General features: G+C 49.5%; 2 protein-coding genes across 3 annotated transcripts; one reads left to right on the top strand and one right to left on the bottom strand.

Annotated features, from left to right (window-relative positions):
• Positions 1-22: 22 nt before the first annotated feature.
• Positions 23-8,067, top strand: LOC110543866 (histone H2B type 2-F). 2 transcript variants are annotated; one of them, XM_060393061.1, is made up of 3 exons: positions 534-1,173; positions 1,314-1,527; positions 5,116-8,067. In XM_060393061.1, exons 2-3 carry the CDS (start codon positions 1,457-1,459, stop codon positions 5,705-5,707), a joined length of 663 nt encoding a protein of 220 aa, XP_060249044.1. In that variant the 5' UTR covers positions 534-1,173; positions 1,314-1,456; the 3' UTR covers positions 5,708-8,067. The 2 variants fall into 2 exon arrangements, with proteins under 2 accessions (XP_060249045.1, XP_060249044.1); XM_060393062.1 differs by lacking the exon at positions 5,116-8,067 and having other exon boundaries at positions 23-546; positions 1,314-1,591.
• A 2,018-nt stretch (positions 8,068-10,085) lies between these two features.
• On the bottom strand, positions 10,086-15,999 carry Fcgr1a (Fc gamma receptor Ia). The gene is made up of 6 exons (XM_060393059.1): positions 15,908-15,999; positions 15,535-15,555; positions 14,169-14,426; positions 12,793-13,041; positions 11,493-11,765; positions 10,086-10,487 (listed from the first exon to the last, which is right to left on the bottom strand). Exons 1-6 carry the CDS (start codon positions 15,936-15,938, stop codon positions 10,195-10,197), a joined length of 1,125 nt encoding a protein of 374 aa, XP_060249042.1. The 5' UTR covers positions 15,939-15,999; the 3' UTR covers positions 10,086-10,194.
• Between the last annotated feature and the right edge of the window lie 940 nt (positions 16,000-16,939).

The following is a 16,939-nucleotide window of genomic DNA, read 5'->3' as shown; positions in this document are numbered from 1 at the left end:
CTCTATAAGTACCGCCTAAGCAGCCGCACTGCCACAGTCCGTAGTTCCCTCGTCCATCTTGCGGTGCGTCTTCCAGCGCGGAGGAAAATGCCGGATCCAGCCAAGTCTGCTCCTGCGCCCAAGAAGGGCTCCAAGAAGGCCGTCACCAAAGTGCAGAAGAAGGACGGCAAGAAGCGCAAGCGCAGCCGCAAGGAGAGCTACTCGGTGTACGTGTACAAGGTGCTGAAGCAGGTGCACCCCGACACGGGCATCTCGTCCAAGGCCATGGGCATCATGAACTCGTTCGTCAACGACATCTTCGAGCGCATCGCGGGCGAGGCGTCGCGCCTGGCGCACTACAACAAGCGCTCGACCATCACGTCCCGGGAGATCCAGACGGCCGTGCGCCTGCTGCTGCCCGGGGAGCTGGCCAAGCACGCCGTGTCCGAGGGCACCAAGGCCGTCACCAAGTACACCAGCTCCAAGTGAGGCGCGGCGGAGACGTGATCGATCGACTTTACCCCAAAGGCTCTTTTCAGAGCCACTTTCAGTTCTCTGAGAAAGGCTGTAAGCACTGGGGGTGTGTTTGGACAAGGCGGTGACTCTTTCCTTGCGGGGCCCTGGAGTAGTGGGGCGGGCAGGGCGCGATCGAGGCGACCTCGCCTCGTATAGACGGGACAAATCGGTTTACAGCCGGGGAGTTCCTCTCCTGCCTGCCTCAAGTTTACCTCCTCACTTCCTGAGACCCGGGGCAGTGAGTCCCTCCGTGCCCCGGGGCATCCGGAAGCAGTTAGAGCTGCCTAGTGTGCAATAGGGCAGCCGGGGGCATCACGCAGGGATGTGGAGCAGGGTCGCCTTCCTGAACCCATTTCAAACTGGGTCCTCTCTTGTTATCCGCTTGGCAAGAGCTGAATATCCCTTTGGCCAGCTAATCGGCATGTGCGGAAGTGGCCGGGCGGGTTGGAGCGCCGCCCGGCCTGGGGGTGGAGCTCCCGGGTAGTGGGGACGGCTCGGCGGCGAGGCCGGCCTGCGGCGCCATTTCGCCGGGCTGCTCGCGTGCTTAAGCTCAGCGTCAGGTCTGAGCTGCAGTTTTAGTGACGGGCAGGGGATGGGACCCAACTTGGGAGTCCTGACTCCCCCGAGAGCTGAATGCTCTTGCAGGGTTTTCTCTGATTCTCTTCCCGTCAGAAAGAAGTAAGTCTAGCTCGTTCCAGGTTAGGGTTAGATGAGTTAAGTACTTAAGTGGCCCCAGGGAAGTAGTTAGCAGTGGGTTGTGGGGTAGGAAGCAATGCGGGCGCCGCTGCACCTCCAGGACCTTCCTTTCCCCACAATAGGCCAGACACGGTGAGACCCTGTCTATGTACGCTTTGGCAAGTGTTTGGTAATCGCTTGCAACCAAAATGATGGTGCAAACTGTGGTGGTGGCCCAGCCCTGGGGAGGCAGAGGCAGGCGGATCCGTGCGAGTTCAAGACCAGCATGACCTACTGGGCTATGTCTCAGTCAGGACAACACAGAGAATTCCTGTCTGAAAGGCAAAGCAAGAACGTGTGAGTATTTCGAATTGGTGACCCTCAGGGGGAAAGTGCTTCTATTAAACACTCCTTTCCCAGCTGTTCCTTGACAGCTCTCAGTTTTGATGACTTAACACCAACGGGAGCCAATCAAGAAGAAATTACCCACACCTCCTCTGCTCTTTTCTGCCTGATGCTGTGTTTCATCTGGCTTGGCTTGTTTACTCAGTCAAGACTCACACAGAGAATAATGAACAGGAAAAGGTATGCTAATTAACGAGCTGATCCGTAGGAGCCATGGGGTAAGCCATCCCCGGGCACAACCGTTTGTTTCTGAGGTGCCTACACTGAAAATCTGTAGGATTTGCTTACCAGTTCTGTTTTTGTTTTGTTTTGTTTCCTGAGTCATTTTAAGTATCTAAACAACATGTTTTCATGTTGGTTTACAGGCACTGGGTGATAGAACTTGTTCTAAATGACCATTCTCTACACCTATACATCCAAAACAAAAAAAATGTTAAGAATACAGTTTTTGGAAGGCTGGAGACATGGTTCAACAGTTAAGAGTGCTGTCTGCTCTTCCTAAAGGCCCTGAGTTCAATTCTCAGCAACCGCATGGTGGCTCACAACCATCTATAATGAGATCTGGCGCCCTCTTCTGGCGTGGAGGCGCACATACAGTACAGCACTCATATACATAAGATAAATAAATCTTTTAAAAATATATAAATTTTCATCTGGCAAGATGGCTTAGTATGTAAAGGTGTGTTTGCCCAATGGTCTGAGTTTGCTTCTGGGGACAAACACATAGAAACAATAAATAAGTGGATGTGATTTTTAGGATTCGTCGGAGAGTTCATCACAGTAAAATTTGAATTCCAATCGTTTGCCTACATGAAAAAGACAACTGTCCCCCGGCTTGTCTGTGAGGACTGGGGTGTGTATATAAAGAAAGGATCATAACTGAGCAGTTGTTTTGGCTCAGTTCTGACGAGAAAGTTAAGTTGTATAAATTATAAAGACAAAGCAAAACAAGGAAATTTTAACAATTTTTCCTGGCAGAAAGAAATAGTATTTGGCTGAGCTTGGTAGCACACACTTAGTCCCAGAACTCAGGGGGCAGAGGCAGGCAGATCTCTGCAAGTTAAGGCCAGCCTGGTTTTCATATGGAGATCTATCTAAGCCAAGCCAGGCTACCTGATGACACCCCTACCTCAAAAACAGAAAGGAAACAGAAATGGTATTTGGGAGTGTAAGTATTGACGGCGTAACTCGGATTGCTCTCGGGTTGCGTGCCCCATACACTTGCCGTAGAGATCAATGGAAGTACAGGGTCCACCCTGACACTGCAGAAAGATGTAGGTGTGGGCGGGGAATTCCTAATGCCTGTGGGTGTGCCCGTGTGCCATGCATGCACAGCTGCCAAAGCCAGCTGCTGTGTGACTTTCTCTGAGGTTCTAATTGAGTTTGTTTCTTATTATGCATTTCCTCATCTTAAAACTGAGAATAGTAATAGTTACACAATCTTCAGGAAGTGACCAAGTTAACTGAAGCCTCCATTGTTATAAGGATTTTGGAAAACATATCTCATAAGGCTAATAACTCATACCTATACAGTAAGCACATTCTCCACAATCTGTGGAGTAAAATGGATTGCAAAGCAAAAACTGCACATTCTTCAGAAATAACAATGAGCTCGCTGTGTGTGGGCATCTCCACAGGTGAGCAGAACTCAAGTCATAGGTTTGGAATGCACTGACTTAAAGACAGGTGTGGGGGTGCATGCCTTTAATATCATAATATCAGTACAGAGGCAGAAGCACAGGCAGAAGCAGGCAAAAAAAAAAAAGAATGGATTTAAGGGAAAGTGAGAATGAGTTAAGCTTTTAACAAAAAAGAAGAAACCATAAAAACCAACGGGAAGCAGAAAGGAAGAGCAGAATCAACACATTAGCAGACTTCCCCAGTCTACCAAAACTGGATTATCCAATAAAACCGAAGACTGCTCCCTGACAATCCTGTAAATTCAGTATTGAAAGAGAGAAAGCACCTAGCTAAGGAGGTTAGATGCAGAAGAAACTTTTAAATGGCATGTGCTTGCAGCTTGTTTTATTTATTTATGTATTTATTTATTTATTATGCGTATGAGTCTTCATCTGTCTGTATCCATGTGCACTACAGGCCTGCCGGGTCAGATCGCCTGGAACTGGAGTTCCAGATGGTTGTAAACCATCGTGTGTTTCTGAGGAACTGAACCCAGGTCCTCTGTAAGAGCAACAAGTGCTCCTAATCACTGAGCCATTTGTCCAGTCCATTGTTGTTTTGTTTTTGATAATTGTAACAGGGTCCCAGACTTTAGCACAACTGACTCCATGATAGAAGTCAGTTTCCGGGCTAGGAAACTCAGCACATAGTCAGCACCAAACCTAAAACAAAGGACCAATCCATCAAAGTCCATGCACATAATGTTAAAGAAGTCTTACAACATAAATATTGGAGATATATATTAGAGATCTGCTCTATCACAGTTTCAGGGAAGTAAGAGAACTAAGAAGTTGCAAGTGAAGGGACTATGAAATCTAGGGTTAAAATCTGAATTCTGTCTTATTTTGACCAAAACTTGGAAAATCTCAAGATGTGACTCATTAATTTTAACAGTTGGAAGTTATTATTTTTTAAATAAGCGTGGTACTTGTAGGCTATGAAAATGCTTATTCATTCACCTCTGTGTCTTTTTCCAGTGGGCTCCCAAAGTCACAAGCAAGCTGAGAGACTAGGCCATTGCTTCTTCAAAATTGTCTTGTCAGCAAACATTGCATTCTAAGATTTTATGTTTATTTCCCTAGAGTGCCTCAGTCAACTATTTCTGGTCTCCTTTAGAGATTTTTCCTTCCCTACTAGCCAGCCATACGCTCTCTCTCCACAGTTACTCTTTTTTACCTCTGTAAGTCTGAATGGGCAAGGAATATGCCTTGGTTTGGGCAAGATGAGGAAGAGAAAACGACTTTATTGGCTATGAATTTTTGGATCAACTGTGCACTAACCAGTCTATACTATACAACGCGACCTTTCTTTCCTTTTTTTTTAGTTAGGGTCTCATGCTACCCAGGCTGGCCTCAAACTCCGGAAGTATTGAGGGTGGCCTTGAATTTCTGGCCTTCCGACCTCCACCTCCCTGAACTCTGGAATTTCAGGCTTGTGTCTCTTTGCACGGTTTATGCCATGCAAAGGCATGCTGGGCAAGCCTTCCCGGGGCGGCTACATCTTCAGTACTCCCTAAACCCAAAAGGCCTTAAGCAGTGTGTGTGCCGATTTTCTACCTCCTAGCGTTTGGGGGAAGGATAGGGAGTGTGGTGGGGAGAGTAGAATCTTGCTTCTCAATGCCAGCCTTAGGGTACAGTTGTCCGAGGGTTGGTATTACGCTCTTACAGCTATGAGGCACTCCTCCCCTGAGGATTCGGCCACGCTGTGTCACATAAAGGGGTGGTGGAGTGGCTCTGACAATACTCCTAGGAGAGCTCCAGCACCACTTTAGTATACAAACACTGACAAGGTGGCAGAGACGCCTCATCATGTTTGGGAAAGTCGACATCACCATGCCTGCCCTTCTTTTGACCCCCACAGTCTAGGAATGAAGACTCCCCAGCACCACACCACTCCTACCCCAAAAGGCTGTCTGACCCACTCTCCTCCCCACCATCAGCACCAGATCCCTTCGGCATGCTGCCTGCCTGGCCGCTCCCTGGCTCGGCTGACCCACGTTTCCTTCCTAACCCCTCCAATGCTGGAACCAGCGGAGAGGCGGAGGTCGCAGCCACCTCCCGCTCGCTCTCTAACGTCTTCCCGCCGTAGTCTGGGGCGGGCGAACGAGGCGGGAGGAAGAGTCTTTTCTCCTGGGGACGGCGGCGGCGAGCACCAACGGCGGCCACCAGAGGGCGCTACGCGGAGTCCCGAGAGCGCTGATCGGACAGGCTCGCCGGGCTGGGTACTTCTGCGGCTGCGCAGTGGCGGCCACCGCCGGCCTCTCACGATGCTGCGCTGGCGCAGCGCGACGTCATCACCGTGCGCTGAGTCTGCTCTAGGGAGGCTGCTCTGCCCTGTAGCGGAGGGAAAAGGACACGCGCCAGCCTTCCCTCGCGCCTTCTGCTGCCGCCAGCCCAATCGAGATCCTTCCGCTCCTGCCAGCGAGGGGAAAGCAATTATTCGCAAGGCTTGAGGGAGACTGGAGAACTCCGCCGGGGAGGATTCGGGTCACGTGGGTGACCCAGCCGCGCTCTGCCTGCGCTGTACACAGATGACCAGGGGATGGCGCCAGCGGGTCGCGCCGCCCTCTGGGGTCCTTTTTGTGGTTTGGGTTGTTTTTTTTTTTTTTCTTTTTCTTCCTTACTAACTTGGGAGTCATGATGAGGCTTGTTTTCTCTCCCAGTTAAAGAATTAAAGGCAAGAAAAAAATGTGGGACAGGTTAGTCTCAGACACAGCAGACAGAATCAACCGGTGAAGAAAGGTATTTATTAGGGTGAGGAAAAACACGCACACAGTGTTAGGTTTGGGGTGGAAGCCGAGGAAACTCGCTTCAGATACAGAAGCTTAAAATGAAAGCTTTATTTTCTGAGCTCAGGAGGGCGGCCAGTTTGGGATCTGAACCGTGTTCCTGAGAGGAGACTGTATTGCATAGTTAAAGTGTGAAAACCGCAATTAGCTCACACGGGGATGGGGGCGGGGGGCGATAGCGGGAAAGGTAGTCATCTTTGACTGAAGTTATTTTTGCTAATTAGACAAAGCAGTTCTAGCTGACCTTTAATTAGTCAGGGCCAGCTGCACTTAGGCTTGGCGAATTTCTAGGAGTAGCCAGGCGAGAGTTCGCTGAACAGAAACATAGTTTTGGTCAACCCGACTTTGCACAGACAACTTGTCTCTATATCAGCAACAAGCTGAGATGATGTGGCTGTTAAGCCTGAAACAGAAATGGCTATAGTTATGCGCACGCCTGCGTGCAACAGAGAGATAGATGGAGTGATGGGTAAAGAAGGTAACTACCAGCTCTCCCTTTACTGAGAAATGCGACAAGTTGTTCTGTAAAGCGACTTGCCATTTGCCAGCATGCTTTTACATCTAATAACCAGAGAAATTCTAGGCCCTGACTTTAAGATGCAGTCTCTATGGAGGATGAGGAGTTAAGACAGATTCCTGATGGGCAGGAGGATAGGAGCCACACAGGTTGTTTGTTTGCGTGTTTGTTTTATGGGGAAAGTTCTGGCTTTTTCATCCTTCTGACGGAGATGAAGGCCTGGCAACCTGGACTTGAAACAAGGCTTTTTCTCACCCAGTAGCTTCTCTTACACCCATGCCTGTCAGGCAAGCTCGAAGCCTAATCTGGACTATTTATCCAACGCTCTAGCCCAGGGACCTCCTAGGCTCTACAAGTAGCCAAGTTGCCAGGGATAACCTTGAACTTCTGATCCTCCTACCTATACCTTTTAAGTCCAGTTTTATTTCTTTGTCTAAACTGAACAGAGTTTAGAACCAGTTTTTAGAAACAGGGTCTTTGAGACTCTTGTCTCAGAGAAGGCAGACAAGGACCTACAGCAAAGTTTGTCTTCTGACCTTCACATGGGCATGATAGTGCACACATCCACCTTACAGACACATCAAAGATACAGTCTGGGGAGATGGATCAATGGATAAATGATTGCTGTACTGAGTGCATGCTGCCTGTGGCCAGCTAAAAGGAAGGCAGGCTGGGGGGGCATGGCTTTAACCACGGTGGTGCAGGGAAGGGGGTTGCTAGCCAGCCCTAGGTTCAGAGGGAGACCCTGCCTCAAAAGGTAAGGTAGAAAGTGATACTGAAGAGCAACCATGTGTAGATGAGCACACCTACACACACATGTATGTACATACATACACCACACATGAATAGTCCCTAGAAATATGATTTGAGCAGAGGGGACTTGTGAAACTCCAAAGGCTTTATAGTCATTGTGCTATTGAATTGTCTCTGTTAGACTCTCCAGAAACAGGTTAAGAGTGTTTGGGATGCAAAGCTGCTTATCAGGATGAACACCTGATAAAGCAAGGACGCAGGCCTGGGCCGCAGGGGAATCCGACTGCGGGTCTACTGCAGATGCGATCCTTTGTCACCTGGAGTGCTTAGAAAAAGCCACACCCCTGCCAAGCAGTCTGCAAAGCTGGCTGACTGCGGAGAACTAGAATGTTAGGTGGGAGCCAAAATCATCTTGGATTCTCTTGGCCTTTTAGTCATTCATTACCCACCTGTGTGTGTGATCTAACACCCCAGTAAAGAATACACTGGTAAATTCTTTAGAAATAAACAAATGCCACCAACCCAAAGGCAAAGAGTGTCATCAAGCAACATCTGAAACCTAGAGATTCCTTCGCTTCGCTCTAATCTGTCTACTTCTTCATCAAACTGTCACCACCGTGTTGAACCATGGAATTTGGAGATTGTGTTCCCAGGCCCTGCTCACTCATATTGGCTCCACAATAAACCATCTCATCTCCCGTTTGAGACAAAAGCTGTGGTTTTGTAAGGCTATTTTGTTTTTAAAGTTTATTCTTATGTATGTGTGTACATGTGTGCTCAGAAAGCCAAAGAGCATCAGAGCCCCTGGAGCGCAGGTGCTGGCACCTGAATTCAGGTCCTCTGGAAGAGTGTGATGGTTTGAATGAGAATGTCCCCCACAGGCTCAGGTTTGCGTGTTTGCCTGCCAGTTAATGGACCATTTAGAAAGGGATAGGAGGTATGGGCTTGTTGGGGGAGGCCTGTCACTGGGGGCCTGTGGTTTCAAAAGCCCAGTGTGTGTCTGACCCTACCTCTGCCCAACCTCCTATGCCTGTAATTTTCCAGTAAGATGTGAGCTCTCACCCAGCCACTGCTCCAGTGCCATGCCTGCCTGCTGCCAGCTACCATGCCTTTGCCATGACGGTCACAGCCTCACCCTCCGAAGCCATAAGCAAGCCCCAACTAAGTGCTTTCTTTCGTAATTTACCTTCGTCTTGGTGTTTCTTCACAGCAGTAGAAAAATAAGTAAGACACACAGTGTGTTCTTGACAGCCAAGCCATTTCTAATTTTTTTAAAGATTTATTTGTGTTATTTTTATATATTCCCTTTGAAGTAAGAGCTGCGGTGGATTTTGTTTGATTTTTTTAAAATTGCTTTTGTTGGTATATCTGTGTCTGTATGCTATGCATGGACAGGTGCTTAGAAGAAGGCATAGAGACCCCTGGAGCCAGGTATAGGCATCACAAAAACTGAATTCAGGTCTTCTGGAAGAGCAGGAAGCGCTCTTAATCCCTGTGTAGCTTTTTTTTTTTTTTACTGCTTTGTGGGGTGCTCTTTCCCACCCTTTATCTCCCTGGCTTCATGCCATCACCAGATAGAGAAGGATTGGGGGAAAGAGAAAGAAATCCTTGAATCTCATTTCCAGTTTCTTCTTGGCGTGTAGCTGGTCTTTGCTACTTTGTGGGTTCTTCATTTACCACCCTTTGTCAACCCCCACCCCAGTTTCACCTCTATCACTGGACAGGAGAGAAGGGAGGATGGAGGGGAGAGAGAGATCCTTGAATCTAGTTTCTTGTTTTTCTTTCAGCACGACTACTAACAAACTAAACCCAATCTCCTGAATGACATAACCACTGCCCTCCACCTATTGTGGTCCTGGCATTTATATACCCTCTGAAAGATTCCTGACATTTCAAACATTTTTCTGTGGGGTTTTTTGGAGTTTGTTTGTTTGTTTGTTTGGACTCACTTTGTAGACCAGGCTGGCCTTGAACTCACAGAGACCCACCTACCCCTGCCTCCCAGAGTGCTGGGATCACAGGCGTGTGCCACCGTGCCCCACCATTTCTGTGCCTTCTAAGAGGTATCTATCTGTTCAGCCAGTGTTCCAGCCCTGTTTTAGGCTCCGGCTTACCGGCAGTACTGCTGGAGAAAATTTTCACCAACCCAGTGAGGGCGCTCGAGGGTAATGATTGTTAGCAATACATCTAAAAGCCTTTGTGCCATACCTCTGATAAGGTACCATGTGTAGGCTACTTGGAAAGGCCACTTGAGTGGGGCAGATATCTGGGGCTGAGAGGTTGGACAGATGGATCTGGCCTCTGAACACTCCTGACCTCACTCCCTAGCTGCTGCCACTATGTCCTATGGGGGATGTGGGCACCAGTCACATGAAGAGACAGTGGGAAGGAGAACGCAAATTCTGATGCTCCTGGTGACCAGTCTTCATCCAGCTTTAGCCTAGGTGATGGCCCTGTCTGTGTCTGTGTCTGCTCCCTAGCACACAGGCTGTCCCTGGAGAGGCCTTCCCAGAAACCATCCACCCTGTGAGGTGGGGATGTCACCCCTGCTCTTTCCTCAGACTGGAGTCTTGCAGAGCTGGGTCTTGTCAAGAAGGGCTGGTGGGGAGAATTTTTCCTGTGGGACTCACTTCCTGCTATTCCCACGTCCCTGATCTGGGATCAAACGTGGGATCAACAAAACCCCTGCTATGGCTTCTCCACATTTCACAAGACTGCTTTAGAGCAGGTTTCCCTTCGGATGCCTGCCTACCACATGTGTCTCAACTGAGGTCAACCTGCATATTTGCTTTATTTAAGAGTTGCACACCATGGTCCCACAGCTTCGGTGTCCATCAAGTCCCAGAAGTGTGTGCCCCAGCACTGCCAGAGAGGAAGGGATTCAGGCTGTTGAGGTCCACGGGTGTCCACTGACAGGCTCTTCTGGAGCTTCTTTTGGTGTGGTCCATTTTACATTGGCCCTTACTTCCTCAGAAATGTCATCGCCTCCAACTTGCGGAAAAAAAGTTACTTTCTTCCCCTGGTCAGAAACCAGAGGGACTTTTAAACTGCACTTTTTCTTTCCTTGCAGTTTCTTACGTATTTTCACATAGAGAACCGTGTTCACCAAAAACATTATTCCCACTGACAGACAGAAAAGGATGCGAAACAAGACAGGAGCTGATGACTGGCGACCTGAAACAGAGAAGAAATCCTTTAGAAATCAGAGATCCAGCCAAGGTATGTTTGGGAGAAAAGAATGATGAAGGTTGTCTGTCCCCAGAGGTGAGTTCAGGGGACAAGAAGAAGCTTCCAGCATTTCCACACGTGCTCTCCAGTGGAGCAGTCTCCTTGGGAATGTCACATTGACCCCGTCAGTGGGCTTGAACTTCAGAGACAATTGCTATTTCTATTCAATAGCTTGAAGCAGGTTTGAAGATTCTTTCCTTGGAGTCTTGGTTCTAGAACTCATGAACCCTTCACTTCAGTTAGATAGAGACAGGACACTATGTTGTCTGTGAGGGTAAATTGTAAAGCCATCATGTAAATCCATCAAATCAAAAGGTACACCCTTGGTCCTGGCTAGTTTTATGTCAGCTTGACATAAGCTAGAGTCATCTGAAAAGAAGGAGCCTCAGTTGAGAAAATAAAACCCAGCTATGGGGCATTTTCTTAATTAGTGGTTGATGAGTATGGCGGACTGGGGTCCTGGGGTCTGTAAGAAAGCAGGTTGAGCAAGTCATGATAAGCAAGCCGGTGAGCAGCACCCTCCATGGCCTCTGTGTTTCTCCCGCCTGCAGGTTCCCGCCCTGTGTGAGTCCCTGTCCTGGCTTCCTTCTGTGATGAACAGTGCTGCAGAAGTGTAAGCCAAACAGACCCTTTCCTCCTGGTCACGGGGTTTCATCACAGCAAGAGACACCCTAGCTAGGACGCTCCTGGAGGGGGTGGGGGTGGCAAAGGGGGGGGGGTGAGAGAGCTGCAGGGAGGAAAACAGAAAACGAAGGAGACAAAACAGGAGAAAGAATGAGACAGAGAAGGGGAAGGAAGGAAAAGGTGAGAGGCCTGGAAGGGAGGACAGAAGATGGGAGGAGGACAGTGGATGAGGCCGGAGCCCTGCACTCGCGGTGCTGCTCTGCGTGGGCTGCCCGGTCCTGCGCGACCTCGGCCCCGCGGGGGAAGGGCCCCACCCCGCGAGCTCACCGAGCCTCGGCAGCTCGGGGCTGCGCTTGCGGACGCTGCCGTCCTCCGTGGTGACCTCACACGAGTACAGCCGCGAGTCTCCTCTCTTGCTTCGTAGGTGGAGCCGCGAGGACGTGTTCCTGTCCTGCAGGACCTCGCTGCCCGCGTAGAAGGAGAAGTAAAGCCGTGGGCCGGGACTCGGCCCGAGCAGCTTGGTCTCGCAGCTCAGGGTGACCAGGCCCCTGTCCGGGGAGGGAGATGGCGACACCGTCAGCACCGGCGCCGAAAACAGCTCTAAAGAGAAGGGACAGCTTGTTCCGTCCGTGCCGGCGGGCTTCCGGACGACCCTCTCTCCCCTTCGAATCCTGCCCCAGGAGAACGAGCTCCCCGTTTCCAGCGGAGAAGCTTCGGGTAGACGTGACTGTGGCTCCGCTGTGGCGCTGTCACAGTGCTCGCCGCCTGCCCTGCATGGGTCTACTCGGGATGACACCATAGACCCCTGCGGCAGGGACCCCCAGAGGGACGCGCACCTGCCACCTGCGCCATTCACTCCTGCGCTGTTCAGAAGAGAACCTGGGACAGCAATGTCTTCCTCTCAGAAATAAAGGACAGGAGCACCTTGCCTGATGTCCTTCCGGCTTCTGTTTCTTTGGAAATGTCATGAGCTTTAACTGGATTGTTTTCTAGTAACTCTGGCTTCCCTGAATGAATCTCTGGTCTTAGCAGCCAAAATAAATTGGTGAAGGGGATACTATCCCCTGTGTTAGTGTGCAGGCCATTCCGCTGGCCCTCAGGAGCCTAGCAATGTCTTACCTCACCACCTGCCATACAAAAGGACCTCTGCCACCAGCTCTCTCTCTCTCTCTCTCTCTCTCTCTCTCTCTATCTATCTATCTCTGTGTGTGTGTTCTAGGCACCCCCTTCCTCTCCCTCCCTGCACCCTGTCTCTCTGCCCTTATGGCTCTATCCATGCCTTTACCCTCTTCTCACACCCCCTCTCCCTTCCCCAGTAACACCCCCCTTTACAGCAGATCTGTTGCATGGCGTAATTCCGTAGGGAGCACACCTTGGCATGGGCCTGCCATGCTGCCCCTGCTGCTGCGCCATTACAGATCTTAACGCCCTGACTTTGCATGCGCTCCTGTGATCACTGCGGATGCTGAAAAGAGCAGCAGGCTCTGGTTCTAGTCCAGCCAGTGGCCTTCCAGGAAGCCATTTGCCTCCCTAGAACTCCGTTTCCTCCTTTGAAAATTTAAGTGAGGACTTTATAGTGGTTCTTCTGGTCCTTACAACTGTGACCCTCGCTGTCCAGACCAGATACCTTTCACGGTGACAGCCATTCCTGCAGACTGGAAGCGTTTTCCCCGTATGCCTGAGCAGTGGTAGATGCCATTGTGGCTCAGGTTGGTTTTCTGAATGGTGACCTCAGAACCATGAGTAAACCAAAAGGATTTCCCATTCCGATAGAAAATCACGTTGTACACCAGCTTATTCTTCCATCCGTGACAGCGCAGGGCGAGGGGTTCTCCTTCAGTGAGGACTCTGCTAGAGGTCTGGAGCAGCAGCCAGTCTGCAAGGGAGGACCACAGCGTCTCCTGTGACAGCGGAAGTACGGGGGGGGGGGGGGCAAATCCTGGAGATTTTTATCTCACACGGCTGGAAACCTTCCAACCTCTGCTACATCCCACACCTGTGTCCCGCCCTCAACTCTCTCAGCTTCGGTGGGAGAAAAGAGACCACCGAAGCAGCTGGGCACACCAGCCCCCCTCTGTCAGCAGCTAGGCACACCAGCCGCCCTCTTTGTCCCTTCTCAGGGCTCAGAAACTGGTTGGGACGAGTTTACTTTGCATGGTGGAAAGAATTCCTACATGACCCCAGCGAGTCAGGCCTAGAGAGCTCCTTGAATGTGATGTGTCCTACGACTGGCTTCTGTAGACAAGAAAACATGAGAAAAGCCAGGCGCACACGGCTCTTTGTTATGTGGATGAAGGCACCTGTTGACCTTGAAGCAGTAAACTGCCTGACGTGGCATGGCAGCTGTGAGGATTACACGGCAAGGGCTTCTGGGAGAGTGCGCAGACTAACGGCCAGCGAGAAAATGAGGACATTGGTCCTAGAACCGCAGGGAACTTAATTCTGCCAATGACTTTGCAAATTTGAAAAGGGACCCACAGGAACACAGTCCAGTCAACACCCTGGCTACAGAGAACTGGTGGAGACTGAAGGGTAGTAATTCTGTGTGCCTGGCACTCCGGTCTGTTACACTGAAATAGGAAATGAATAGTGGTCAAGACACAGTCACCGAAGAAATATAAGTTAAAACCACAGCGTTTCTAACGCAATCAGAATGACACGATGAAAAATACAGAGAAGAAGTGCTGTTGATGAAGCGAGAGATGTGTTGGCATAAATGTGAACAAAGATAAAACGTTAGAGTCTGAGATTTTTCTTGAGACATTGTATCCCAAAGTGGTCTGGCTGGAGTGCTGTGGGCTCATAGGACCTTGATGTGATGTTTTAAAAATACTGCCTTGATTTGACCTGGTAGGTCCTTAGAGTTGATATATTCACTCAGATAAAGTCTCCCATACACTCTCAGAGAGAGAGAGAGAGAGAGAAAGACAGACAGGACTCTCTGGCACCCTCACAAAGGAAGGCCTTGGGCTCCCCATCCCTCCTGCCCCGTACCATGCTTACCTTTGTGGATCTCCAGCTGTATGGGGTCACTTTGCATTGAGAGACCTGTCTGGCACCTGTATTCACCACTGTCCTTGAAACTGGCCTCAGCGATGCTATAACTGGGCGTAGAGATCTGAACAGCTGTGCTGTTGATAAACCACTTTGTGAAACTGTCACCAGGCTGGTGGGGCCCCTTGCACCATAAAGTGACACTTTCCTTCAGGAAAATACTAACCCATGGAGGCTGTAAGGTGATCACAGCCTGTGTGACATTAACTGTGGGGAAAAGAGAAAACAAACAAACAAAAAACCAACAATAAGGAAAACCTTAAGTGGAGTTAAAGAATGAACTGTGAGTGATTTTTCTAACCACAGTTTTATTACAAGCACAAGGGGAAAATGGATACTTAGATTAGCTTGAAAAACTTAGCAGGTGAGAACCCAGGAAGCTAAGCAGATTTAAGTACCCAGACTCCGCTGTGGAAGCTTTCCTGGGTTATTTGATCCCGATGCAGGTTTTAGGGTTTGCTGGCAATGAAAGCACCTGCGTTAATATACTGGGTTTCAAACCAGAGTAAACTACCTTGATCCAGTTTGCCTATCCTCAGAGCTAGACTGCCTCGGGGAAATGAGGGCACCTCCAACCACTTCTTCAATAGAAACTGAGGCTCCAGCCCTTGAAGCCTCCTGTCTGAGGAGAAAAACCTGTCTCTACTCTCTTATAAAAGGGACAGGTTTGGGGGACACTGAAAATCCAGCCCAGCAGGGCTGCTTCTGGGTTTCTGCAATTCTGTACCTTTCTGATTTCACTAGGCCAGTGTTTCTCAACCTATGAGTCAAGACCCATTTGGGGGTCCAATGATTTTTCCACTTGGGTCACCAAAGACCATCGGAAAACACAGATATTTATTGTACAACTCACAACAGCAGTAAAATTACAGTTAGTAAGTAGCAATGGAAATAACTCTGCTCGGGGTCACTACAGCTGAGGAACTGTGCTGGCATTTAGGTCAGCAGCCAGCGTCCAGAAAACCTTGGACAGCAACCTTAAGAAACGGTTTTGTCAAAACCTCGCTCTAGACAGGGAGAGTGTAACTGAAAAATCTTCCTCTGGCCTCCCCTGGCCCTGGCCCTGTGAGCTTCCCTCCAGGCTGATGGAACCACCCTCGGAAAGCAGGGAAGGAGCAGCCGAGAAGCTGAGGGAGAGGGAGAGGGAGAGGGAGAGGGAGAGGGAGAGGGAGAGGGAGAGGGAGAGGGAGAGGGAGAGGGAGAGGGAGAGGGAGAGGGAGAGGGAGAGGGAGAGGGAGAGGGAGAGGGAGAGGCAGAGGGAGAGGGAGAGGCAGAGGGAGAGGGAGAGGGAGAGGGAGAGGGAGAGGCCACTCACCCTCCTGTGCACCAACAGGAACTGCAAGAGACCAGAGAAACAAAGTTGGTGAACAGAAGATGATAACGACAAAGATTGGGAAGAGATTCATGTCGACCTCGAGGACCAATGGAGTCTCTGTGTCCCTCTTTCCCAAAATCAAATGCCAGCAGGATGGACCCTTATTCATGACGCTTTCTTTATTCTGGGATCAATGCTACCGGGGGCTTCCTTCCCATCCTTTGGAAATCAGCACCGATAAACTATTGCATCGCTGATGCAGCAGTCTTTAGAGCTGAATTCCAGGCTAACGCACCAAACGATGACAAAAAGTCCTCACTCACCATGGCCAGAAGCCAGATCCCCGTAGTGAGCCTCCCTGAACCCAGCTTACCCCAGAGGAGCAGAGTAGTTAGAAGCCACATGTCACCGCCAAGCTGGTAAGAATCTGTAAGTGCAAGACATTGAAGGGCTCTGCTGCGGGGTGGGAACCGAGATTAGAAAGGAGGAAGGAAACCGCCTTCTCTGCCTACTTGCTTTGGGTTCCTTTGCTTTGTGTTCCTTTTTCTGGGAAATACATCCTTAGGGTTTTTTCCCCTCTGTTAACCGGTCTCCCGTAGCCCAGGTTATCCTCAAATTTACTGTGTAGCCAAGGATGACCTTGACTCCTGATCCTCCTGCCTTTACTTCTCACATGCTAGGAAGGGCCTAACTAGACATCCTTCCTTGATACCCTGACACTCATATGCAGATCAGGCTGGCCTTGAATTTACAGAGACCCTTGCCTCCCGAATGTTAAGAGGAGAAGGGTGCGCCGCTGTCCCCAACTCTCCATCCCTGATTCTTGGAGCATGCTTCCTCCACTCCCAGAGCCCTGAGTCCATCTCTCTCTCTCTTAAACACTGTCTGTAGTTTGTTTGCTTATTTTATTTTGAGTTGTGAATGCTCAGAATACTATGATATTTCTATTCTGGCTATTTTCTCTCTCTACCCATTTCTATTTCTGAGGGAAGGCAAAACCACATTTTTAAGATTGATTCAAGGAACAGATAATTTTTATCATTTGAATCTAGAAAATTCTTATGTCAGCCTCTCTGAGAGATATTAAAAGAGTCCCCCTCACACAAACAAGCCTCTGTTCCCCCAGCGTCACACAGGAAGAATTAACCATGTCGGTAAAAAGCGGAGTCTATAAAAAAACAAGCCATCTTCCAGAAAGATAACTGTGGAATTACAGCATGTAGGCTAAATCCAAGGAAATGCAATACTTAATGTAAATATCATTACAAAGAAAATTAACCTAGAGCAGAAGACAAGAATATCCCTGGGGAAGGGTTTCAAAGTTCAAGTTAGAAGCCCTGTGCCCTCCCTCAGTCAGGGTGGTATCTTTGGAGAGCTGTGAAGAGCTACGGGTTCTGGAGATTCT

Source organism: Meriones unguiculatus, chromosome 10 (assembly GCF_030254825.1).
Source record: "Meriones unguiculatus strain TT.TT164.6M chromosome 10, Bangor_MerUng_6.1, whole genome shotgun sequence".
Classification (NCBI taxonomy): domain Eukaryota; kingdom Metazoa; phylum Chordata; class Mammalia; order Rodentia; family Muridae; genus Meriones; species Meriones unguiculatus.
The sequence above is the reverse complement of the archived record's forward strand: the minus strand, read 5'-3'. Positions and strand labels throughout refer to the sequence as shown.